The sequence below is a fragment of the Silurus meridionalis genome, chromosome 23 (genome assembly GCF_014805685.1).
Source record: "Silurus meridionalis isolate SWU-2019-XX chromosome 23, ASM1480568v1, whole genome shotgun sequence".
Taxonomy (NCBI): Eukaryota; Metazoa; Chordata; class Actinopteri; order Siluriformes; family Siluridae; genus Silurus; species Silurus meridionalis.
The window spans coordinates 14,753,783-14,780,439 of NC_060906.1; the positions used below are offsets into that span (position 1 = coordinate 14,753,783).

The following is a 26,657-nucleotide window of genomic DNA, read 5'->3' on the forward strand; positions in this document are numbered from 1 at the left end:
TCCACTGCCCTCCTCTCATTCACACACATGTACTCTGTCTCATCCTACTGACTTTTATTCCTCTTCTCTCCAGCGTGTACCTCCACCTCTCTAGGCTCTTCTCAACCTGCTCCATACTCTCACCACAAATCACAATATCATCTGCAGACATAGTCTATGGGGACTGCTGTCTGACCTCGTCTGTCAACCTGTATATCAGCACTGCAAACAGAAATTGGCTCAGAGCCGATCCTTGATGCAGTTCCTCTCACCTTTCAAAATCTTGTTAACCAATCTTGTTAAAAATCCACTGTCATCTCTTCTAGATATCTCCATGCTTCCACTGGCATGTCATCTGGTCAAACCGACTCATCATCGTCTTAATAGCTGCTCTCACTTCCTCCTTAATAATCCTATCCACCTCCACTTTTCCATCTTCACATCATCCACCCTTCTCTCTATCCTTTTCTTCATTTATCAGCTGCTCAAAATACTTCCTCCATCTTCTCAACACACTCTCCTCACTAGTCACATTTCCATCTGCATCCTTTATTGCTCTAACTTGTAGCACATCCTTCCCAGCTCGGTCCCTCTGCCAGGCCAATCAGTATAAATAATTTTCTCCTTCCTTAGTGTCCAACTTCCCATATAGCTCCTCACATGCCTTTTCATTAGCTTTTGCTACATCCCTCTTTACCTGCTGTCACATCTCCTTGTACTCCTGTCTACTTTTCCCATCACTCTGTCAATCCCAATTCTGTTTCTCTTTATGCTTTCCTCATTCCACCACCATGTCTCTTTGTCTTCCTTTCTCTTTCTAGATGTCACACCAAGTAACTTCCTAGCAGTCTCCCTTATCACTTCTGCAGTAGTTGCCCAATCATCCAGCACCTTTTCACCACCACAGAGCCCCTGTCTGACCTCTTCCCTGAATCTCACACTACAGTCTTCCTCCTTCAGTTTCTACCATCTTATTTTTTTTTCAGTCGTCACTCTCCTCCTCTTCTTCTTTACCGCCAAAACCATCTTACAGACCAACATCCAACACTGTCTATCTACACTGTTCCCTGCCACCACCTTACAGTCTGCAATCTCTTTCAGGTTGTATCTCCTTCATAGTATATAGTCCACCTGTATGCACCTTTCTCCACTCTTATATGTCACCCTATGCTCATTCTTCTTTTTAACAAATGTATTCACCACTGCCATTTCCATCCTTTTGGCAAAATCTACCACCATCTGCCCTTTCACATTCCTCTCCTTAAAACCATACCTACCCATCACCTCCTCATCACCTCTGTTCCCTTCACCTACAAGCCCATTAAAGTCTGTCCCAATCACCAATCTTTCATTCCTAGGTACACCTTCTACCACTTCATCTAACTCACTCATGTCATCTAACTCCTTTGCCTCCATCTCACAACCCACTTGTGGAGCATTAGCACTGTTGATATTTATCATCACCCCTTCAACTTAAAGGCTTCATGTTTATCACCCTATCAGAAACTTTCTTCACCTCCACTACACTCTTACTTTACTCTTCCTTTAGAATCATCCTACACCATTTCTCTTTCCATCCACACCATTAGAGAAGAGTTTGAACCCACCTTAAATATTCCTGGCCTTACTCCCTTACACAACATATCTACCTTTCTCCTTTCCATCATATCAGCTAACTCTTTTGCTTTACCAGTCATAGTGTCAACATTTTAAGTGCCCACCCTAACCTCCACTCTCCTCCGCTTCTCCTTTCCCTGCTGTCCCTGTAGACATCTTCCTCCTCCCCTTCTCCTCCTTCGGCTAACAGTAGCCCAATTTCCGGTACCCTGTTGGCTAACAATAACTGTGGTGATCGTTGGTAACCCGGGCCTCGACCGATCCGGTATGAAATTCAGGTCTGTGATCCGCATATTTGATTTGGCACATGTTTTATGCTGGATGCCCTTCCTAATGCAACCCTCCCCATTTATCCGGGCTTGGGACCGGCACTAAGAGTGCACTGGCTTGTGCAACCCTAATGGCTGGGTTATAAATTTCCTTTATATATATATATATATATATATATATATATATATATATATATATATATATATATATATATAGGAAATAGATTTATATAGATATATGGAAACATTCCTTTAGTCTGATTAGTCCATATTTTATATTTTTGGTTTTATACATTGTGTCTTTGTTAGACGTAGAAAGGGTGAATGTACAGTTCCTGTATGTTTGGTTCCCTCTGTGAAGTAAAGGGAGGAGGAAGTGTACTGTAAGTACACTTCAAAATTGAATCAGCATGGCTACCACAGCATTTTGCAGTGAAATGTTATCCCATCAGGTTTGCACTTAGTAGCTTATGCAGGAGCTATTTGGGAAAAGAAGCTATAAGAAAAAGCAGCAAACATGCACTCAAAACCTCTGCGAACTCCTCAAGATTGTTGGAAAACCATTCCAAGTGACTACCTCATGAGGCTGACAGAATGCCAATCACATGCAAAGCAAAAGGTAAGGATTTGAGTGAGTTTTACAAGGGCCAAATTGTGATGGCTAGATGAGTGGGTCAGAGCATCTCCAAAACTGCAGCACATTTTGGGTGTTTGCGGTCTGTAGTTGTCAATATCTATCAAAAGTTGTCCAAGGAAGAAACAGTGAGCTTGTTAAAAACTATAGATTTGATTTTTTTTATTTACTTCACATTAGATGTTTTGTATTTTCAAAAGGAGATAAAACTAGTAAACAACTGCCATTTTTCCCCCACAACACATTTTACTTAAGATGCTAATAATTCTAAAGTTTCCTGCAATCCTCCAGATGGACAAAATGCACTGATAAAAATGTAAACAATGCAAGCTGCCTTCTGTGTTATGCATCAAGTGTAATGCCTTAGGCTAGACTGCCAACAGATTTGTTTACTTTCTTTATGCATGTCCAAGTAATACAAATGAACCACTGAACCTATTATATTTTAAAATGTACTGTATGAATATATTAAAAGTGTGTGCATACTGCATTTGATCTCTTATATTTCACAAATATCTGAGATAGTGTATTTGTATATTTAGTTAAAGCATACAAATTCACTGTCTGTGTTACATAATGTATGTGTTATGTTCATGCTGCATCTTCAGTAGTGGGGGTGCGGTGGAAAAGCCCCAGGACAGAGCCGTACCTGGAGTCTGAAAGTTCAGAGACACCATCTGGCACCCAGCGTTCCAAAAGATCTGAGGCATGTAATTACTGGAGTCCACACGGCCTCCTTTGGGGTAGATCCGGCTCATCTGCCGCTTGTTGTAGCTGTACATTGGCCGATGAGAAAAAGACACATAGGGAGGTGCATGCAAATGGGCAGAAGAGTTATTTATAATCCAGAACAACAGGGGCCTGAGCAGTATTCCCAATGGAGAGATTGGCGGCTAGAGAACAAGCTTGTTTAAAAAAAAAAAAAAAGCTTTAAAGAGAGGCCTTATGGATATAAATATGGGTAAAAACAAAACCCAAAAAAAAACAGCCTATTTGACTTGCTTGGCTGGAGAAAGAACTAAAATGGCCTTAGAAGACAAAAACAGGGATGTAAATTGATGCAAATAATTTAATTATTTTGCTGTCTCGTTTCTATCGAAAATAAATAATTGTGTAGTAATCAAATGTGAAAACATAAGTTTGTATTGGAAAAAAGCTTAAGAAAAATGAGGTACAGTTGATCCTTGTAGAAACAAAAAGGATACTTCACAAACTCTATGGCATTGGTTTTCAAGTAGCCAAGACCAACAGACTCATTAAAGGAAGACATGTTGTGATGGATATTTTTCTCTGAAAAAAACATAAGAGATTTAAAAATGAGAAGAGCGATTTTTTATGACAAAAGTTTTTTTTTTAGCTTTGTGTTAATTTTTACCCTCTGCGATCTCGAAGCTCTGGAACTTGACCGGCTGGGCGTAGTTTACCATGGCAGACAGATAAGGGTGGATGTTGGTTGTGGCTCCTTCATACTTATATGAGGCAATTAGTTGCTGCTCAGCATCCGCATCCTCTGCTGTATCCACACCCTGAGGCAAAAGTCATTTACATTTATTTATTCAGCGGATGTTTTTCTGACAAAGTGACTTTGAAGCAGAATGCAATCTGAGAACAGAAGTTTACCCAAAACCACAGTAGTAGGATGAAGTAACACAGCACAATGTAAGAGCAGGAATAAGTGCTAGTACTAGGAATGCTAGTTCACACACACACACACACACACACACACACACACACACACACACACACACACACAGTCAGTGTTTTTTAACATCCAAGACAAGTCCCTGCAGCCCTATAAACATTGCCTCTAAGCAAAATGGTATCATGTCAGTATATATTTTAATCCATAAACAGCCAGGAAAATGGAAAAAGTTCAACCTTCTTCTTGTTATCGAGCTCTAAAGCCTCTGACACATCAGTAACATCTGCTTCTGTTGCCTCCGAAACCTCTGTGGTCTCGTCATCAGAAATCTGCGGAAAGACCATTAAGTATAAAGTCAGAATTCATAAAATAAGGTTCACCTGCACAATACTTAGGTGAGGATGGCCAGAAAGAAGCTCACCTTATACTTCTTGACACTGTTTTCTTGTGTGTCTTTTTCACTAGGCTCTTCTGAGGAGATGTTGTTGCGGGTTTTTGTATCTGAGTCTGTTTTACTGTCTGGTTTTGAGAAAGTGTAAGATCTCATTTAACTGAGTATACAGTTTATTAAGATTTCCACAGTAAATGGCATTAAACCACAGCACCGCTTCATTGTCAAGTCTTATTTGCCAGAAGATAACAGTAGTTTAGATAGGAGTTCTGTCTGTAGTTTCAAACTGAGCTTTATCATTATGCTCGTTCTGATGTTACTGTTTAGCAACTTGCACTAGATGCTTCATATAATTGGATTAAAAATCTGTGTGTAATCACTGACTATAGCTAAATTTTGTGGGAGGAGATTATTATTTTTTTATCATTTCTGAAAGAAGTTTTCAATGTCAATGGTTTGTAATGTCACGAGTAAACCTGTAACATTGTTTTCCCCACACACAAAAAAAAACAGTCTGTTTATTGCTTCTCTAACATGCACTCATATTTAATACAATTAAATATACAATCAGATACAAAGTAATATATGGTTCAAGCAGAATAAAACGTTTGGTCATAGTATTCTTGTTATGTAATCAACATGCAATTAACATCAAAACACATGTATTACTTGCATAATGCATTACTATAAAGCCAAAAATTATAGAATATAAAATGTTGGCATTCTGAGGTGTGTGTAAATATAAATTCCAGTTCAAAATAACAGAGTGTTGAATAGTGCAGAAGCTGACCGTTCTCTAAGTCTTCTTCATTGTCATCCTCTCCTGCCTGTACACTTATCTCCCCTGCCTCCATGTGTCTCTTAAATGATTCCAGTTGCTCTGTTACCATTAACACAAACATGTGGAAAGATATAAAGTGGGAAAGTTGTTTTTACTACAGACATGTAAATTATTTTGGATGGTAGGATTCTAAGATAAGAAGCTTTTACAGAAAAATCACTAAACATGTCATAATACAAGCATTAAAAGCACACTGGTACATACTCTGTTCCACTTCTGGCTTTAAGCGTTTGTTTTTAATGAGGATTTTTCTTTTAAGGTCGTTTGGTGAAGGTAGGGCGCGCCCAGCCTCAATCTAAAAATGCAAGAACAGAAAATTAATTTATTTTGTAGACATGGTCATCTTAATTTTGCACATTCAGACAAACATGACAAATTCAAAATATTAAAATGTCCATAGAGGAAAGATTCCAGTAAGAGACCTAATATCCATTATACTCAATTTGATAGAAAGGCCCCTGCAGAAAACTCGAAGTCTTCAGCCATTTTGGCTAAATTAAAATGATTAAAATAAAAAAACAAAAAAAACTCAAAATTGTATATATAAAAAAAAAAATCTACAATGATTTTCATTTTAGAAAGCAAAATAAACGTTACTTTAAAAAGAAATGCGAATTCTAAATACAATTTTGTTTCACGATTATACCTCCATTGTAGAGCCCTAATAAATGTTCTATAAATGTACCATTGCACACACTCTAGTTCTTTGATAGATCGTGTGTGAATTCTGATTCAGAAGATCACGTACTGGGAAGCCCTCCAGTGGCTGCTTGAGTAACAGGTCTCCAAAGATATCCTCACAGTATTTTGCCATCTTATACTGCTGGGTTTTACTGAAACATCACAACAGGTCATGTGACAGACAGAAAATTTCGGTTTAACATATCATTCCCTGCTCAGTTCATTAAAAAGCTATACTTTTCCACTCAAAGTTATACTTAGCTTACATAATTAACCTGAAAATAATTATTTTGGCTGAAGTCACTGGGCATAACTTACCTGCAGTGGTTTTCAAATGAAAGAATAACAGGAAAGTCCGATGTCACAAAAGCTGTATCTTTAATAGCCTGAATTACATCCTGTAAATAATACAAAAGGCAAGGTGAAGTACCCAAAGCATTTATTATCCTTTATTTATTCACACGGAATATGATCAGGCCACACCTGGATGCCCCTTTATTTGTAGTAAGCAATAAATCTGATGTAGTACCACCTCATACGTCACCAAACACAACTATACAGTATTTGTCTTGTATATTACCCCTGTTCTTGCTCATCACTAAATTATGATAAATAAGTATGCCATTTGGTTTCTATATTAATAACTACTGCTAAGTAGTTACATCATGCATTGTTTAAAGGTTGCGATGTGTGTGGTGCGTATGTTCTCACTTTAAACAGAATGTCAGTACACATGGCCTTCCCATGGGTAATAATGGGTTCTTGATCCTCTCCTTTACCATCCCAGCAGTCTAGCTCCACACACCTGAGCACACACAAATATTAAAGAGATTACATAAAACATTACACAATACTGCACCCTTTGCTTATGATTTATTATAAAAACATCTCAAACATCTTTAAGCCAGATGTTACTGTTACTATGGACACTGCATGAGAGTCACTACCACTGATTAGCCTGAGAATGAACTGGTGCTCTGTCTGTCTTGAAGCTTTGCAGTGAGAAGGTAGCCATGAGGAGTGAAATTAGAAGTGTGCAGCAATTTCTATTTGCACTTTTTAATTGGTTTGTTTTGTGAGTTTTATGAGGATGTTATCAGCTGTACATGGTACACTGGTATTAATTGGTTCAGTTAATAATGTGCAGTTCAAACCAAACCAAACTAAAGCACAAATAACTCAGAAGTACTTTGACTCCACAAGTTGGATGAAAGCACCTTTATGAAATCAAATGGAGCCTTTAAAAAAAAAAATTGTCGTCCCATGATACTGTCCCCTATACTGTGACACACTATGCCATAAGGTGATCAGAACAAACCAGACTGCCTAATACATGATTAAAGATCTGAGAGGATTGGACAAACTGGTTTGTTAATATGCTTATTTGCATATGTTCTGTATTTTGATTTTAACAAAACCTAAATAACTAACTAATTAATTTTTTTAAGCTAAATTTAAGGAAAAAAATCTGCTTTTATTTTAACTAAGAAAAAATGTATCGATTAATCCTAGAAGTTATAAATTGTGTAATGAAATTTGAAGTCCTCTTCTAAAAATAAATGTCTGAATAATGCAACTCTGACACTGATGTCTACCTGCATCCTGAGAGCAGCACCTGTCTGTACATTTCCACAGATGATTTGCCCCCAAACTGTCTGCCAGTCAGGTATGTGTTGTGTGAGGAGCTGATGAAGTAGTGTGCTAGAGACTGATCCATGTCCTGACACAGGTCTAGGCGGTCCAGAAACACAGGTGCATTCTCATCTGACATCAGGTACCGGCAGAAACCATCGCTGGACATCCGACCTGTAGGAGGCGAGGCATTCAAAAACGAAAAAAGGCTTAATTGTTTAACTGATCTACATTTATTAGATTTCATTACTTTGCCTCTTCACCACTGCACACACTTGCATGTGGTCTGTTTCTAATACTTTAGTTTACCACAAGGTGGCAGCATATTATCAATTTCATATTAAGTTCATTAGACGCACAGTTAATGTATGTATCATTTTTTTTTCATTTTTTTTTTCTTCAAGAGGTTCTCTCAGCCTTTCTCTGTTTAAAACAGTCACCTTTCTTCTTTAGGTCCTCGTCTCTCTCGTACTTCTCGATGATCTGCATGACTCGTTTGGGGTCGTAGAAGGGGAATAAGATCTCGTTCAGCCGAGGGTCCCGCTGGTTCTACATACAGAATAGTGCAGTCTTATTACGATTGCCTCCTCAAGCGTGAGGACGTCTCATAGCCTGCTTTATGAGCCATTAAACTGATTTACAACCTTCAAGCTACTTATATACACACTACTAGAATGGCATAAATATTCTACCTAATTGGAAAGCTAGATTTATCAGATGGATACTGGTACAGGAACTTTGGGTGGTGTTTGGTTTGGAAAAGTAGTGCCAACACTTAACACAGGTACAGTATTGGAAAAGCACATCAGGTTATACAGTACTACTTAGAGCGAATTGAGCATTGCCAGTGACCCATGATCTAAGGTAACCCATTTCAAGGACATTTAGGGGTAGAAGGGCTAATGCGTTTGCAGAAACATGGATAGAAAAAAATGCATGCATGCACAGCCAGGGAGTAAGCAAACACTGAGACAGAAAGCAAAGGCAGCATCTGGAACAATGGAGCAGTCCAGCCCTGACGGTAGCCATGGCTACATAAGACAAGTTGACGGATTGGCGGGGAGGAAATGAGGAAGCAAGGAAAGCTGCAAAAGCGAGCACACAGAGAAGTTAATGAATGATAAAGAGCTTACTTCATTCAGAAAGCTGACTAACTGGTCTACTGTTAAATAATCACTTTTGTCCCCATTGCTGCAAAGAAATTAATTAAAAGACAATTGTTTACAATAAAATGAACAATGAATGAAGAAAGGATTAGTCATCACAATGCACTATATATTCATAGATTTTAGAGCACTGATACTTGATTTTGAATGTGTGTTTTTTTTTTTTTTCACGTTACATAAGTTAAAACATTAAAGATTAATGTCAAACTGTTGAAGCAGGTTAGGTTCCTTTAAGAAAGTTAGCACAGCAAAGACATTCAACCCTTAATGCCTAATGTTTAATGCTAAATACAGAGAAGTGTAATTAGAACATGTTCACATGAACATCACAAGCATTAATACAAACTGACACTTTAATGTAAATAAGGGGGAACATATTTGACTTGGCAATGAGAATCTACACAAACCGCCACAAGGTTCTATTTAATTTTTTTTGACCTACATCTTTTTGAAGAGCTCCTCGATATCTGTGCGCGGGCATATTTTCTGAGTGAGCGCATAGAAGACGTCAAAGGTGAACACAGAATGGTCAATTTCGTCATTCTGTTTAGGGGGGAGAAAAAGACAATCCTGTATTGATCACCATCTTAAGAGAAATAATAAAGCTCCATTAAGTTTGGGTCTATAACACAATAGAGAAACTGTACATTGATAAACAGTCTGTAGATGTGGAACAGTCAGCAGTCATTTGTTAAAAGGCGATAAAGAAGAAAAACTACCTTCCCACTGGGGAGGCCGAGCTCTTTCAAGGCCTGGAATATTCCTTTCTCGGTTTTGCCTGAGCCAAAAGTCCTTGTGATGCTGCAGGAGGGAAAAACATGGACAAGGTCCACAGACTTTTTCATTTGCTTTATCTTTTTAGTGACTAAAACTGCTGTTATATAAACACAATCAGTGGAGTTGAACGAGCCGGTCTGTAGCACACAGATGTATGTCTATAAGGACTTACCCTCGAACTGGGATTTTCCCATTGATGTTGGTCAGAAAGCTCAGTTTCATCCAACTAAAAAAGGAATTTAAAAAAAATGTCATGACTCAGTGGGTACATCTTGTCTAATTTATGTAGTTAGGTGTTCATTTAAAGCTTAAAAGCTTTTATCCAATTTTGCTCCGCTGTCTGAATGGAAAGACATTAATGGTCTTCACATTTGTCTCATCTCGAGATGATCTGATGAAATTAGTGACTGTCTGCAGTCTGGGGAAAGCTCATTGTTATTCCTAAAGCGGCTAAAATTAGATCTTTATCCAACTGCACAATAGTAGGTACATACCATAAACTTCTCAGAACAAGGTTTAGAGTACCCTTTATCCCTTAGTAATGTTTTATTTAATAAAGATCCACCCTAAAACACATTATATATATATATATATATATATATATATATATACCAATTGTTATGTACATAGAGTTTGAGCGAATGTTTATTGGCTGGTGTCATACTTTCATTATGCCTGTAAAAGTTTAGCAGTTGTCTGTCACTTTGTCAGCACAAGAGGACATTTTTACCAAAGTTAAAAAAAATTAAATAAAACAATGTCAATTATGCCAGTCAAGGTCAGGTCTCTCTGTTAGCTTCTAAAACAAAAAACCAAGGCCAAAAGAATGAACACAGATGAAAGGCTAACTCTATTTCATTAGAAAAATAAATCTTGAATGCCATTGAAGGCTATGTACAGTGGATTTTCCCATTAATAACTGTTTATATGTCATAGATAGGTGCTGATCTTAAATGTTAAGAAAAGTAAAACAATTTTAATAACAGTTCAATCTTAAATAACAGAATAGCTATTGCACGAGGAATTTTTTATTTTCGTTCCCTATAAAATAAATAAACTAAAGCGTTACACATGAGAATATTATGTGTGAAGAGCTGAAGTAACAAACATACTGTCAGAGTCACTGCCTGTTGATAATAGAACTCAATTGTTTCTGCGTTGTGTTATTGTGTAGCGTAATGCATTATTTATTGTGTACAACATACAGCGTACGTCTATGCTGTGAATTTGTGGCATACTCCTTGTACATGTTTACTTTGCAGAATAAAATTTTGATTATATTGAAAATGATCTGCTCTTGGCCAGGTTATAGAAATTTGTGTGTGTGTGTGTGTGTGTGTGTGTGTGTGTGTGTGTGTTTTGCTAAACATCTACTTACTGCTTCTTAAGGCAAGTCATTGGACACACATTGTTTGCCTTGAAGTTATGAATGACTGATTTCAGCCCGTCCATCCATTTCTGTGAGAAAAAGCAAGCAAACAGAAGCAGGTATTACACAGGACGCTAACCACGAGTGATGTAAGCGCTGATTAGTGGCCGCCAATAACAAAAACAAACGCAAACAGTACAGAACAGACATTCTGTTAGCAAGGGGAGAAATGAACTAAGACCATGTGGCTAGCATTAGTGTTTACCGAAGGCTTGGGTAGTCTGAGCCTTTGGCTGTGTGAAGGACGACTGAATGCCCTTGAACAAATGTTTGTGCATCTGAGGGAGCACAATAACTAACACGCTCTTCTATAAGCCACTTAAATTCAAACATTTCTGCAGTTAAAATGTGTTCACATTTTCTAAATAATAGTGCTTCAAATGGTAATATAGTGAATGAACAGCACTTATTCTTTTGATATAATAACGGCACCAAAATAAATGACACAAATAAAACTTTTGTGTTATGTATGCAGCCGGCTGAAGGATAATATGTTGTTTAGGACCTTAGGGTTGTTTTGCAGTTCATCTCTATGAAAAACGCTTTATAATGTAACAAAACACAATCATGTTTCCATCCATTAAGCAAGGTGTGCAAAAATACAAAAACCACTCTGCCTTGATCAGTAGCCACAAGATGGCACTGTGCCCCAGATTCGCCATAACAGGCATCAATCGGATCAGAATTGGAGCAGGATTGCAGAGAAAGCTTTTCCTTGTGTGTGCCACACTGACTCCAGGCTACACTGGTGAAAGCCCTTTCTCTGTTCTCTGAGGATGCCTGTGGCCCTGCAACAGGCCTGTCAGTGCTAAAGCAGGATTGCTTCTACACACACTGCAAACAGCATAAAGAAAGGCTTGGATTTCCTGTGTGTGTGTTTGTGTGTGTGTGTGTGTGTGTGTGTGTGTGTGTGCGTGTGTGTGGAAAGGGCTCCTCCAGAGACTAACCGTATACAGAAATTAATTATCAGTCCATCAGCTCTTTTTGTTTAAAGTACCTTAAACTGCTGTTTGTTTTTGTGTGAATCCTTTTTTAAATATTTTTTTTATTTACTAAACATGGTATAACATGGTACCAAATATAACATTTTTATTTTGCAAAACTTGTTAATGAATTATTTTCTTACAATAATTTTTATACAACACACTATGCTCAGTTTTTTTTTTTTACTTTTTGTAAAACATCTTGTCTCGAATAATTTAAAAAGTTTTTTTCAATTTGGAACACAGTTTGAAACTATGGCCGCTGCTGAAAAACAGTTTTAATTCCTGTCACATGACCTTCATCTCCTGGTTGAAGGTTACCATCAGGAGAATCCCTAAGCATACAAAAGGATTTAGTATTTTTATTTATATTATTTTTGCTGACAAAATATAACCTTTTTGCAAAGTATGGAAATAAAAAGTGAAAAGCTGTATTTTAAAACAACAATCCAGACAAAAGATGAAATCATGAGAAAATTAGACACTAGACATGTAAAACATAAGATCTCAAAGTTCTGATGTAATCAAACAAATTACACACATCAGGAACTTATATAAAGCAAAATCTGGTTATGAAAACTTTTGCACTTGACTATATAAAGGTTATTATTAATGTTATAATTGACCAAGCCTTTTAGTGCTTAATAGTAAATCATAGCAACGTTTCTGTTGCTTTATTGCTTTGTCTAGCACACTGGTATTAAATCAGCCTGTGTTTACACACTGGGCAAGTTACAGCTCAGATTTCCATAGCGATATCCAGTGATAAGGGTTACCTTGGCGGTGTCGGCGCTGTCAGCCACCATGTACATGCAACTGAGGTTGACCAGGTCGGGGCCACTGCACACACAGATGACACAGCCTTCCAGATCAGCCTCACTCCTCCCCGCTGCCTCCAAAGATGCAGTGATCTTTGGGTCCTGACCATCAAAAAAGCGAACACACACACACACACACACACACACACACACACACACACACACACACACACACACATCAACATTCTCTAGCCACAGACAGGGACACTCTCTCACCACTGTCCTTTTAGTTTATTGCTCACCTCTCCTAAAATAAAAGTGTGAAATAGACTTGTTATGACCACAATAAAACGCACCCTACTGGAGTTCTTCATCTTTATTGTGCCTGATAAAATTACCTTTTTCTAGCGTTTATCTCTCTAATAATTTGCTACCGGTTATTACTTAAGCATAGATTTAGGGATGTTTTTAATTGAAGCTCATGGGTGCTGGTAGGGTAAGAGGGATTTAGATATAATGATTAACAATAGAGCACCAGTAGTATGTTATTAAATGTTTTCACTGTGTTTTGTCAGTGAATTGCACATGCTGTGTTATATATATATATAAACACTTTTGTTTTTGCCCCTATTTTTCATGAGCTGAATTTAAAGATCTAAGACTTTTTCTATGTACACAAAAGGCCTATTTCTCTCAAATATTGTTCACAAATCTGTCTAAATCTGTGTTAATGATCACTTCTCCTTAATCATAACATAATCCTTCCACCTCACAGGTGTGGCATATCAGGATGCTGATTAGACAGCATAATTATTGCACAGGTGTGCCTTAGGCTGGCCACAATAAAAGGCCACACTAAAATGTGCAGTTTTATCAGACAGCACAATGCCACAGATGCCACAAGTGCAATTGGCATGCTGACTGCAGGATTGTCACCAGAGCTGTTGCCCGTTAATTGAATGTTCATTACTTTACCATAAGCCATCTCCATAGACATTTCAGAGAATTTGGCAGTACATCCAACAGGCCTCACAACTGCAGACCACATGTATCCACACCAGCCCAGGACCACCATATCCAGCATCTTCACCTCTGAGATTGCCTGAAACCAGCTACCCAGAGAATCGGTTTTGCATAACCAAAGAATTTCTGCTCAAACTGTCAGAAACCGTCTCAGGGAAGCTCATCTGCATGCTCGTCATCCTCATCAGGGTCTCGACCTGACTGCAGTTCGTCGTCGTAACCGACTTGAGTTGGCAAATGCTTACATTTGATGGCATCTGGCACTTTGGAGAGGTGTTCTCTGGTTTTTACTGTAAAGGGCAGATGGCAGACAGCGTGTATGGGTGAGCGGTTTGCTGATGTCAACGTTGTGGGTCCAGTGGCCCATGATGGCGGTGGGGTTCTGGTATAGACAGGCATATGTTATGGACAACGAACACGTACATTTTATTGATTCCATTTTCAATGCACAGAGATTCTGTGATGAGATCCTGAGGCCCATTGTTGTGCCATTCATCCACGACTATCACTTTATGTTGCGGCATGATAATGCACGGCCCATGTTGCAAGGATCCGTACACAATTCCTGGAAGCTGAAAACATCCCAGTTCTTGCATGGCCAGCATACTCACCGGACATGTCACCATTTGAGCATGTTTGGTATGCTCTAGATCGGCGTATATGACAGCGTGGTGCAGTTCCTCCCAATATCCAGCAACTTCGCACAGCCATTAAAGAGGAGTGGATTAACATTCACTTGATCAACAACCTGTGCAATATTTCATGCTGTCTAATCAGCATCTTGATATGCCACACCTGTGAGGTGGAAGGATTATCTTGGCAAAGGAGAAGTGATCACTAACACAGATTTAGACAGATTTGTGAACAACATTTGAGAGAAATAGGCCTTTTGTGTACATAGAAAAAGTCTTAGATCATAAAAATGGGGGCAAAAACAAAAGTGTTGCATTTCTAATTTTGTTTAATATATATATATATATATATATATATATATATATATATATATATATATATATATATATATATATATACACACACACACACACATACACACACACACACACTAAAAAGTTTGGGATCACTTGCAAATTTCTTTGTTTTTTCAAAGACAAACACATATACATGCAATTCACAAACAATTTGATCTATTTCACAAACAAAGTTAGTCAGATGATTTTTAAAGAATGATTTACATTTTTGCATAGAGGCCGATTATTAACAATTGTCAGTCATCTGTATCAATCTCCTGGTATGGCTGCTAATTCAAGTTAATCACAAAGACAAATATCTGAGAGTGTGCAGTTTAAGACAAAGATGCTTTACAGGTCCTTAACTGGCATCTGCACTAAATAGTACCCATCAAACACCAGTGTCAGCATCAACAGTGAAGAGGAGACTTCAGGATGCTGGACTTTGCCAAGAAAAACAGAAGACTGAGATGGGCAAAAGAACACAGACATTGGTCCACTGGAAGACTGGAAGAAGGTGTTGTGGACAGCTTGAGGTCTTCAGATCAAACAGAAGAACATTTGTGAGACAAAGAACAAATAAGATGATGCTAGAATAGTGCTTAATACCTTCAGTCAAGCATGGTGGAGGCAGCGTGATGGTCTGGGGGTGCTTAGGAGATTTGTACTAAGTGGAAAGTACCTTGTTGAAGGAAAGCTATCACAAGATTTTGCAACGCCATGCCATACCCTGGGGACGGCACTTGATTGGGTCCAATTTCATCCTACAACAGGATAATTCCCCAAAACACACCTCCAAAATGTGTCAGCAATATTTAAAGAATAAGCAGTCAGCTGGAATTCTGACTGTAATGAAATGACCAGCACAGTCTCCGGAGCTGAACCCTATTGAGCTGTTGTGGGAGCAGTTATAGTATAGTAGAGAGGAAGACTCCATCAAGCCAATTCATCTTATGGGAGATGCTCCAGGAAGCATGGGGTGAAATCTCATCAGATTATTTAGAAAAATTGACAAAAACAAAATAAAAACAATAAAATTTATAAGTAATCCCAAACTTTTGAGCGGTAGTACACACACACACACGCGCGCACACACACACACACACACACATACAGTATATATATATATATATATATATATATATATATATATATATATATATATATATATATATATATACATATATATATATACACACACACATATTTTATACACATATAAATTAGTGGCTTAAAAATGTCTTTGTTGCTACACTGGCACATACTTTAAAATAACATTTATTGTTTGTTCAAATTAATAGTGTTGTGCATATTGAGCCATCGTGTTACCACAATTACTTTGGCTAAAATAATGAAAACTTATTTGTATCAAATTCATTTAATAGCATGTTCAAAAACTCAGCACACAAAACTGTTCAAGTAACAATGGCTAAGCGCCTACGACTGTGAGTCAAAAACTTAAGCGTTCAACTCTAATTCTGTACTGCTGGTTGATGAACAATAGAACAATAGAGCTTCATAAAAGTTTAATCTACTTAGGACTACAATAGAGACCTGCTGAGCAGTGCAGTCATGTCCAATGACAGACAATCGCTTCTGATCTGCCTTTGCTCTGCTGTTTATGAGCTGTTACAGCCAGACACACAACATGTATCCAAATGATTGACAGATGATAGTAAAACAGAACACTTCCCTCTCTGCAAGCATGACATATGCCACGTCCTGGTCTATATTTGCAAGTCAACACACGCCCATATGCACGCACACTTGCACTGACACCCAAACACTGTTTAATGGCTTCTAGGGTACACATCTGATTTTAGTTCTCTTTCTTTTAGGTACTTTCCATTAATCAGACCTTAAAAAAAAAGGGTCAAATGCTAGAGAGAAGTAGGAAGGGCCAATGCCTGGGATAGGTCAATATTTGCAGCTCAGAGGAGATCACAGGATCATTGATGGATGATAACATTAGCTGGGAGTGCCAGAACAAACAGAACTGGACCTAATTCCCTTTTCCTTTGAACAGGGACGTGTTTACTGTCTGCAGAACAAAATAATCCAACGTATTATTTTTACGGTTCTTGAATAAAAGGATTAAAATGAATGCACGTAATTCTGGGTGATAGCCAGAATATAATAAAGATACAGCTCCCGTTGACAGCAGCAACACTGATGTATTAAAGCAACCGGTGAAAAGCTGTTCCAGCTACCTTTAGGGTTCTCATCAGTTTAAAAGACAACTCTTGTGATTGTTCTTCCAGAGAAACATTTTCTATCATCTATAAGTAATAAAGACATTTTTTTATGGCTAAGATGAGCTCTTCAGGACAAGTTCATAATGAAATCACTTCTTTTAAGACTCACCTTTGGCACTGAACCAGTGCGGACACTGTTTATGAGAGAACATTCTAGGACTTGGCCCTCCTGAAGGAAGAAAAAAGAGAGAAGACAAATAAAAAGAAGGGACATTTTAACGCAGAATGAAAAACATCTAGATTTGTGAGAAGATTCATCCTGTTATACATTAGCATAGATTACAGCTCAGGCTGTAATATTAGTGCCAGCTGTGCAGTAACAGTTCATATATTGTGCTCATAGCATTGTCATATGTTATTTTGAAAACAATATGTGCTGTTAAGCAGATCTGAATGACAAATGGTTCATACCCATTATCAATTAATGATAGTAAGAGGGCCTGAGGTTTGCATGCGGCAAGTCACGTCTCTTAAAAACAAATGCAAGCATTCATACAAAAGAAAAAAACCCTTGTACCTTGCCATCACTTTTCCATGTGAGAAAGAATCCAAATTCATCAACTTTGATAAGGCAGCTGGATTCAAAGACAAATGGATCCTGCAGAACAGAAAGGGTAATTAAATACTTGATGGTCTATAGAACAAAAACACCAACACTGATGTGTATCACAGGGCTTTGTAGGTGAAAATTGGAACAGCTCAGTCTTTATATTCAGACACATAAGCTCATCCTATTTTTTTAGCTTGTGATAAACAGAAGTCAAACGCAAAGCAAACACATATTGGTATAAATGTTAAAGGTTCCTAGATGCATATTTCTTTATTACCAATATAATACAAGAATATGTAATGTGATGAAGTTCTTTTTTATGTCCCTGTAGTAATGAGGGAAAAAAACAAGAGCTGATGAAGTTGTTATACAGATTTTTAGTTACAACCAAATGTAGTGCCTTTTTGGTGTATGGCTTTTATTTCCAACCATACTATTTAAACCAGAAATGTCCGAGCAAGAGCCCACTGTCCAAAGTAGGCCCGTGGTGACCCTTCATTTGGCCCACCATGCCATATATGAGAAGAGGAGAAAAAAAATCCCATTTTTCCCATTTGCAGAGATCTCTAATTTAACATAACATTTTTTGTTTTTGCTTGTTTTTAAGCTGCAAAAAAATGTAAGATTTAACATAGACGGCATAAGTGAATATGGCTATTTAATGTACATGCATACATACTTCAGTTTTCTCAAAGTGCAGAGACAATGATATTTACTGCAGTGAAGCATTTATTTTTAGCCCATGTTCTTGGTGCCTTTGGTTTAGACTGTTGCAAAGTATTTGTAACAACCAAAACTAATCCTATGATTTAAGTGCAAAAAATGTAATACACTTTAAATGGACAAAAGTTTTCCAATTTCCAATTCATCCCAATAGGGTTCAGCAGGGTCAGTGGCAGAGGTAAGAGCTCTATAGCAGGCCACTCTAGATCTTCCACTCCGACCCATATAAACTATATTTTCATGGAGCAACAGGTTTGGGCCTCCTAGTTTAAGTGAATGGAAAATTTAATGCTACCACATCCAAAGGCATGTTAAGAATTGTGTGCTATCAACTTTATGGTAACAGTTTGAGAAAGAACCACATATGGGTTTTTAGGAAAAAGTGTAAGAATTAAAGAATTCGTTTTGGCTCCAATGGGAAAACAACATGTATTTGTCTAGCTTAGTGTTGTTTTATTTTCACAAATAAATAAAACTAAAAGAAAAATGTGGTTAAGGGGATTTTTTTTTTACACTAAAATAAATCTTTGCTAAAATATACATACTGTAACCCTGCTTTATATCTGAAAAGCACCTGAAACAACAATTTGCCTTTAAAATCAGCACAAATGAATCAGTTGCAGTTCTAAAGTCAAACTGCTCTTCATTTTATTTGCTCATTTTTGGAAGAATACCAGGGTCACCTTGAACTCCTAATGCTATTTGCAGCAGGACAGAAGATCAGGATTATATTACGTGGCATGGCAACAGAGCACTGATGTGTGATAAGAGATCCAAAAATATGAGGAGCAGAATGATTTGGAGGGTTAAGTGCCACTGGAGAGAGGGCATCTCTTCACTCATTGCCTGTAAAATGGCCCTAAATACATGCCTCTTTGGACCTCTATTATGGCTATGGATTGATTTCCACAGATAAAGGCAAATTTTGGCAGAGCACTCTGGCTATATGGCGATCTGAATGATCAAGGTTGTGTTATCTGCAGCATTGTACAGAACCTAAGGTGAGGTCAAGCCAGCAGAAGTACACCTAACACCAATTTGGCTTTATAAATATACTGTAATTCTATTAGTCAACAATCGATTTGCCTTGACATATTTATACTATCCACATTATCCACATGCTCAGCCACTGAGGTGGCAATGTTTAGTGTTTGGTCTATTTACAGGCAGTATAGGTAGCTGATTATCCCAGTGGCATGAAAGCAGTTGGCTGTGGAGCTGCAGAAGTGGGTCGCATTTGATTTCACTTTGGCCAAGGTTGATAAATGTATTCCTATTTAAAAGCTGGGTTACACATGCAGATTTTCCAGAGTTTTACGTTTAAACACGTTTCCCTCTCAGCCTTTTTAGGCTTCCCTTTAAAATAGGACTAAGGCAAACTAGCCATGTATAGTCATCTCCAAAATTAATAGAACCATTATGATTATGATTAAGATAAAGATTTTGAAACCCATGTGGCACACCTTTAACTCCTGTTTTCAAGGGGAAATATAGAGCAAGGAAACTGAGGCAATTCCTTAATACACAGATCTTACTCTTAGATCCTTCATGTCCTGAGATTCTTTCTTTAGCTCAGCCCTGCAGGGTTTGGTCAACTTGAATAGCCATGTCAAAAGCCTGATTCAGTGTTTATTTAACCATTTTACAATTACAGTGGATTTGATTTGATGATCATTAGACCATACAAGCCAGTTCCATTCAAATTTTCATTAGAGCCAAACAAAAGCAAAAAGAAGAAATTAGCAAATAAAAGTTTAGGTCTGTTTGTTGATAAAAGAAGACTTACGACTGGCGTTTTTAAAGATTTTATGTGATTCATTGATTTTGGAGAAATGGCACTTCAAATAGCTAATAGCTATAGCAAATAGCTATAACATGTTTTACTAAGTAAAAAAAAAAAATCTTGTTAATACTTCACATAAAGGATAATGTTTTCTTGTCAATAATTGTTGAACTGACTGTACTGCTCAAGATGCACATTTTAGCTTTACGGCGAAACCAAAAGTTGTTTTAATGCACAGCATGTAGAGTCCGAGTGAAAAGTTAAGGGAAAAGAGAGAGAAAAAGAAAGAGAGAAACAGATAGAGGTCATATTTTAGCAGCTGCAATTTAAATAAGAAGTTTGTCTAATTATTTTACCAGCTTTTAGTTTAGTTTAGTTTTTCACAGCCTTGAGTAGGGAGGAGTGATAAAGCTGTACAAAGAAGATTGCTTGGGGGGTGCACAGACAGACAGAGTCTAAATGAGCTGAGTGAGATTACAAAGAACACCTCATGCTGTCACTTCTTCATAGGATTCCCCAGAGGGAAAAGAGAGGGTGATGGATCTGAGCGGGAGAACTATTCTAGTGATACTGCACAACTTGCGCATATTATGAATGTGTGTCTAATTCTCTCAGTAACAGACCAAGAACAGGAACAGGAAGAAGAGTCTATAATTCTTCATCCAGAAAGACACTAAACTAGTGGATAGTCCCTCTCTCCTGCGCTCTGGAATACTCCTCCTGATGAAAGCAAATTAGATGAGCCAGTGCCAGGAGAGGTATGTGGAGAAAAAGAATCCAGGCCTGCTCTTCCTTCACCTTTGAGGCACTTTACACACTCTGTGCCACTGCAATGCTGCTTCTGCTAATGCTCACTGCTCTAGGACACCAGGCCGCCTCACTCTTTAGTGTGTCATTTGTCCAGGTGAACTTCTTTGCTGATAAAAATGACACACAATGATCACTTGAAATTATTATTTACCTATGTGCTAATAAACTCAAGTATCATTAAAGTGACGTGACACCCATGAGCAAGGATAATAACCACGCTGTGAATGCCCTTTAAGGCAACAGCCAGAGCCAAAATGGTGGCCGGTTCCATAGCTTCACCGTCTGCTGCCCTGTGGGAACAGGATGAACAGTAACTGCTTTTCACGAGATCCTGGTCTTATTTACATCCTCATTCCTGGGCTAGGCATCTGTGTGTTAATCAAGAGACTCATACCCTGCAGGGCATTTCTGGTAATGAGACACGGCTTTTATTATTCTTCCACATTTCAGAGATTTCATTTATTTTGAGATACAGAAATGAGCTCTGTTCAGCTAACAGAGCAGACTCCAGTTTGTGTCAGCCTGCTTGCGGTGCTATTTAACTCAGCATGTAATTAATCACCTGGAAATGACTGGTGTCTGATATGTGTGCAGAACAGGGTGCAAGGATATTCTACTGGCCTCAAGAGTGCAAGACCTGCTGGCGTGTGTGAGAGTTTTCTGAAGTACCCCAGATAAATATAGATTTAATGCTGGATATGTTTTCCAAGTGGAACATTATTTCTGCTTGATTCCTCACTGACACAGATAGAACTAAGTAAATCTTTACTTCAAGAAATAAAAAGATGTAATCCTCCTGTTGCATCTAAAAATGTTTGTATTTTGTGCCTGGCTGCTGAGCTGGAATCCCCTACTCGGATGATGAGTATCTGTCTTTGGATGTTTATGTTACTCTTGTCCTTGGGATAGCGCAGAGCAACGCCCAATCCCATTTCAGCCTTTTTATGTGGCCTGATTGAGTTAGCTGGGGAAATGAGGAAAGGCCGTGGGAGGGGGACACGGGAGGCACTTATCCCTGGAGATGTGTGCCTCATGTCTGTAAGCCAATGAAGCTTTTAATGCCCCAGAGTGCAAATAAGCAATGCAGTAACTAGGAAATGCTATTAAATAACAAGATTTGACAAAGTCTGGTGTGATTTTCTAATACGCACAAACTCAAGGCAGTAATCAGGCATCTAACCTAAATTATCTCTGATGCATGCAGACAGGATGAACCATCTGCTTTTGGACCTGGTGGGTAAAAACTGAGAATTTATTTTGTCTGCATTGGCAAAAAAGTAAGGAACACTGCTGGTGCTCTGACAACAGAGAGGGGCATGCTGGTTTACCTCATCAATTCGGTCAAATACGGCGCCTTCCTGCAGGAAACCGGGGACATGCTTCTGCCAGTTGAATTCATATGACTTCGTCATGGCTGCTCACAAATCTAGAATAAAAGAAAGAAGTTGACATATGGAAGAGATGTAACAAAGTATTAGGGTAGACAACAATTACAATGAGAATGACAGTTTGAAAAATTGATACATTTGGCAAACGTGAATTGCAAGACAACATAAGGTCTATCTACTCAGTCTCAGCAATTTCTTCTCAGTCACAACAACATTTTACCCTAGTTTTTGTGTTGCAAGTTTTCTTGGGCATGTTAACTGGCTATTACATTTGCACAACCAATGCTCTACTGCTAAGCTGTTTATTCCTTGTCTTCTGAAATCTGATCAAAGAACACTTCTCATATTGCACGCTTTTCTACAATAGACACTGAACGCAGATTTAAAAACTTATAATAATGTCGATGTAATAGCTGGTTGGTAAAATGCACAAACTGAAACATAAATGTGGGCAAAATGTAACAATGTCAATCCAACCCAGTTACCAGCAACAAAATCTGTTTCCTAAACACACTGCAGCCTACAACCATGGCCACTCTGACTTCACTTCCCAAAGCACACATTTATTATCACGTTCTCAGTCACCAGATTTTGATCGTGCACACCTGTCATTAATCACAGCCGGCATTGTATACTGGACTCACACACCTACACTGATTATAAAGTAAACGCTCAATGTAAACATGCATGGTTTTACCAAGCCTTTATTCTGTGTTGCTACATTATATTTTTTTAATCCGGTTCTAATCTCTGTTGTTTTGTATTAGGATAGTCAGTACTACAGTTGTTTGCTGATTGGCTGACCTCTGCCTGGTCGCTGTTTATGTATCCTAAGTTATGTTTTGTTTTGCCTGTCAGTGCCTTAAAAAAAAGCTAACCACTTCAGCCTCTACTTTCATATAAAACATTATATAATACAAAAATATAACCAATGTAATGGTGTGATTCATTACCACACAACTATTAATTTTCAATAACATTTGCCATTGTTTATTATTATAATTGATTATTGATGGATTATGTTTTGCTTTTACATTTAAAAATGATGTTTTATTTATCTTGTTATTAATAGCCTTAAATTAAATAGCAAGATTCTAAACTAAAAAGCAACTATCACAATACCAGTCAAGCAAAGCGGAATCTCCTTTCTTCAATACACTGGGGTGAAAAAGTCCAGCAACCTGGTAGAGGAAATTGATTTCCATTTACATAAAATAAGAATCCTATCCATCCTGTTTTGCATGACAGCAGCACTCATATTTAATAGATAACTTCCTCTAATTGCTTTAAAATAAATCAAAGCACAAATGTGTCAGAATGAGTCGTTTTTCTTTCTTGTTCTCTTCCTCTTCAATGTTAAGGTTGACATAAGAAGAAGTCACACATTCAAAATGGATTCATTAACTGCCCTTTTGTCTATAATTTTTCACATACTTCTGTGTCTTTTGTGAACTGATAAAAACCTTTTAGGACAAAACAGAAAGCCTTAGTCTTTTCACTAAGTCGTTGGTATAAACAACTTCAGTTCTCCATTCCATCAATCTGACTATTGTACTGAGACACCTTGCATATTTAAACTGTGAAGCTTTTAGTTCTAAACACATACTTATAAGCTGAAAATTTCACATTTCCTATTGGGATGAATAAAGTATTTACCAATCTATCTATACGTACTTTGTGAAAAGCACCATGAGGAAAAAAGACAATACATATATATGTTTTAATCAACTCCATCTAGCTACTCCTATATGTAAAACTCTTTTGTTCTTTGAGTGCCCATTGCATAATTTCAACAAATAGTGTAATATAGACACTCAGCTGCTTGAATAATTTAACTTGGTGCATAATACGGCCTTGATTTTAATGGATAGTGACACTGTGTTCTTTGATGCATCCTGTTTTTATATCCGAGCTCAGTTGTAAGGGGGTATCCAGGATCAGACACTACCGATCATCTGTAATTGAAAATAAAATCCTTCCAGATTTCACATGCCACCAGCACCTGGCTAGTCTCTGATGTGCCTCTATTTAGAGACAGACTGATACAACCAGACATAGCACAACATAGAATGTGAGACAGCAAGAGACACAACATGATATTTACCCCGACACAAACAGTGCCATCAAAGAACACTGAGAGGAAATTACTGTTGCTCTCAGAAGAACACATAGGCAGTAAGGAACAAAATCTCAATATTCAGTCATACACATGTAATAAGAGTTGGATTCTAAATATGTATTATAAGATGGCCGATGCATTCTGCTTAACATGCAGCAGGAGAAGGCTTTTTTTAATGAAGAGAAATGTAATGTCTGGACCTATCAATAGTTATATTAAGTAGCTCAAAGAAGTTAAGAAAAGAAGAAGTGAAGGAAAAAGGAGTTCATTAAAATTATCCTGTTTTGTTCAAACACATGCAATGCAACAACACAGCATAGTTGAGGCTGCACATCATAGTCCCCTGGTGTGTGCTATTTAAAACTGTCTCTAGGGTAATATCCAGCCCTCCTGGCTTCATCATATCTTGCAATTGAATGACAGAAAGGCTCAATTGGAAGCTCTAAGCAAAAACACAGCTCTAGTCCATAACTGGCATATCTGAAATGCTCAAGGATCACAGCATCATATCCTGAAGGAAATGATCTGGGTTTCTGTTTAATGTACCACAAATGGCCCAACATTAATGAATAAAAGATTAATTCTTTTTTTTTTCAAATGTTGAAAAAAAATATTTAATAACAGCATGCTTTTTTGTTTTAATCCTTATATAAATGACAAAAACACTTTACATTAGTAAATATTAATTCATTTTTAATTATTTATTATTATTTATTCTAAAATATTAATTAACAGAACAAAAAATAAACCTAAAATGCACTTATAGACTCTTTGACCATCTCTAATAGCCATGCCATCTCTAAGACCCAGCTCACATTAGCTCTCCTGAAGATTCATATCATGGCTTTAATTATATTTTTATTTCATTATGCTGAGAATCGCCATCCCTAAAAAAACACATATTTCAAGACTATCATCATTCAAATGCAAGGCACTTGCCATTTAACTCAATTACCTAAAACAAACAAATTTTTGATTTAATATAATTATGTTTAGACTGTGTTCATTTCGTTCATTTCCTCAGTCAGTCAGACTCTATCAATTACAGTTATCAAAACATCAGTAACCACAATGTACACACAGCATAAAAGCAAAAAAAAAACTCCCTTTATGAAAAATATAAAAATCACATATTAGGCCTGATTATAATTTCTGTATGCAGTGCACTTGCACTGTGAAACTGAGTGCCTGACATTCATTCCATTCATTTCATGCCTGACTTTCATTTGAACTCAATGCTTGCCCGAAAGGTCTAATTCTAATTTAATGGTAGAACATATCCACACTGATCGACTGCTTCAGGTCAGGCTCTTTGGGCTCCGAACTCACCTATTTCAAGCAGATGAAGTTCATGTCCAGGGCAATAGTATTGTTATTTTCAAATATTGCTACTTCTTGACAGTTAAAATTTCCCATTGCATTAAATATGATGTGCTATTTACCCATTACCAGTGAAACAAGGAAACTATTTCCTACACTTTTATTCATTTTAGAAGGTTGAACTACCAAACTAAACAGTAGCTTCAAAATCAGAGATTATGTCAAATGGAATGCCTTTTTTAATAGCAAGCGTTTGAAAAAAATTGAATAAATCACTGAGGGGAATATCTTGTAATAAAGCTGTATAGAACTCAAGTCAAGAGGCTTTTATTGTCATTTTTTACTATACACAGTGGTACACAGTACACAGTAAAAACAAAACAACGTTCCTCCGGAACCCTGGTGCTATACTAAACAACAAAACAACAACAGCATAGAGCTACAACACAAACATAAAGTGCATCGAGTGCAACCTGGTGCAAACAGAGCAAACAAAAATCAGTACAGACAGACAGTGCAGACAGACAACACAAGACAACACAAGACTAGACAAAAGACAAAAAACCAAGTAAAAACCAAGTAGTTAATATTAACTAGCAGGTGATCGCAAAAGTAAACTATCTAGCAAACACTTTGCAAGCTGTATGGATTATTCTAATTAATCTTACACATTATACTGTCGCAATATATACTATAGGTTATTCGCAACCCTGCCATTTACAAGTAAAATGTTGATTGAGGCATAAAAATCTGCAATACTATTTTCATGTTTTTACCACCTGGAAAACCCCCTCCCTTCACCATCGCACATGCTCTCAATTTACCGCATACAACACTTTCTGTTAAGATAAGGCATAAGGTATAATTTATGAGTGTATGGTCGCTTTGCTAACACTGGACAAGAACATAGTTAACATTA

General features: G+C 37.5%; 1 protein-coding gene across 5 annotated transcripts in view; it reads right to left on the reverse strand.

Moving 5' to 3' along the window:
* Positions 1 to 26,657, reverse strand: part of LOC124376730 (1-phosphatidylinositol 4,5-bisphosphate phosphodiesterase beta-4-like) — a 68,312-nt gene that overhangs the window by 21,967 nt on the left and 19,688 nt on the right. For 2 of the 5 annotated variants that reach the window (XM_046835951.1, XM_046835950.1), the window contains exons 4-24: positions 22,240 to 22,337; positions 17,563 to 17,643; positions 17,155 to 17,214; positions 12,818 to 12,961; positions 11,008 to 11,087; positions 9,802 to 9,855; positions 9,572 to 9,653; positions 9,295 to 9,395; positions 8,820 to 8,877; positions 8,127 to 8,235; positions 7,650 to 7,860; positions 6,766 to 6,859; positions 6,373 to 6,452; positions 6,059 to 6,206; positions 5,578 to 5,668; positions 5,323 to 5,412; positions 4,563 to 4,660; positions 4,378 to 4,470; positions 3,875 to 4,025; positions 3,705 to 3,789; positions 3,149 to 3,273 (exon numbers count right to left, since the gene is read on the reverse strand). In XM_046835951.1, the coding sequence (XP_046691907.1) occupies positions 3,149 to 3,273; positions 3,705 to 3,789; positions 3,875 to 4,025; positions 4,378 to 4,470; positions 4,563 to 4,660; positions 5,323 to 5,412; positions 5,578 to 5,668; positions 6,059 to 6,206; positions 6,373 to 6,452; positions 6,766 to 6,859; positions 7,650 to 7,860; positions 8,127 to 8,235; positions 8,820 to 8,877; positions 9,295 to 9,395; positions 9,572 to 9,653; positions 9,802 to 9,855; positions 11,008 to 11,087; positions 12,818 to 12,961; positions 17,155 to 17,214; positions 17,563 to 17,643; positions 22,240 to 22,323 (2,119 nt within the window). In that variant the 5' untranslated portion in view covers positions 22,324 to 22,337. Of the gene's footprint in view, positions 1 to 3,148; positions 3,274 to 3,704; positions 3,790 to 3,874; positions 4,026 to 4,377; positions 4,471 to 4,562; positions 4,661 to 5,322; positions 5,413 to 5,577; positions 5,669 to 6,058; positions 6,207 to 6,372; positions 6,453 to 6,765; positions 6,860 to 7,649; positions 7,861 to 8,126; positions 8,236 to 8,819; positions 8,878 to 9,294; positions 9,396 to 9,571; positions 9,654 to 9,801; positions 9,856 to 11,007; positions 11,088 to 12,817; positions 12,962 to 17,154; positions 17,215 to 17,562; positions 17,644 to 22,239; positions 22,338 to 26,657 lie in introns of those variants that run through there. The other 3 variants (XM_046835954.1, XM_046835952.1, XM_046835953.1) reach the window with 2 other exon arrangements.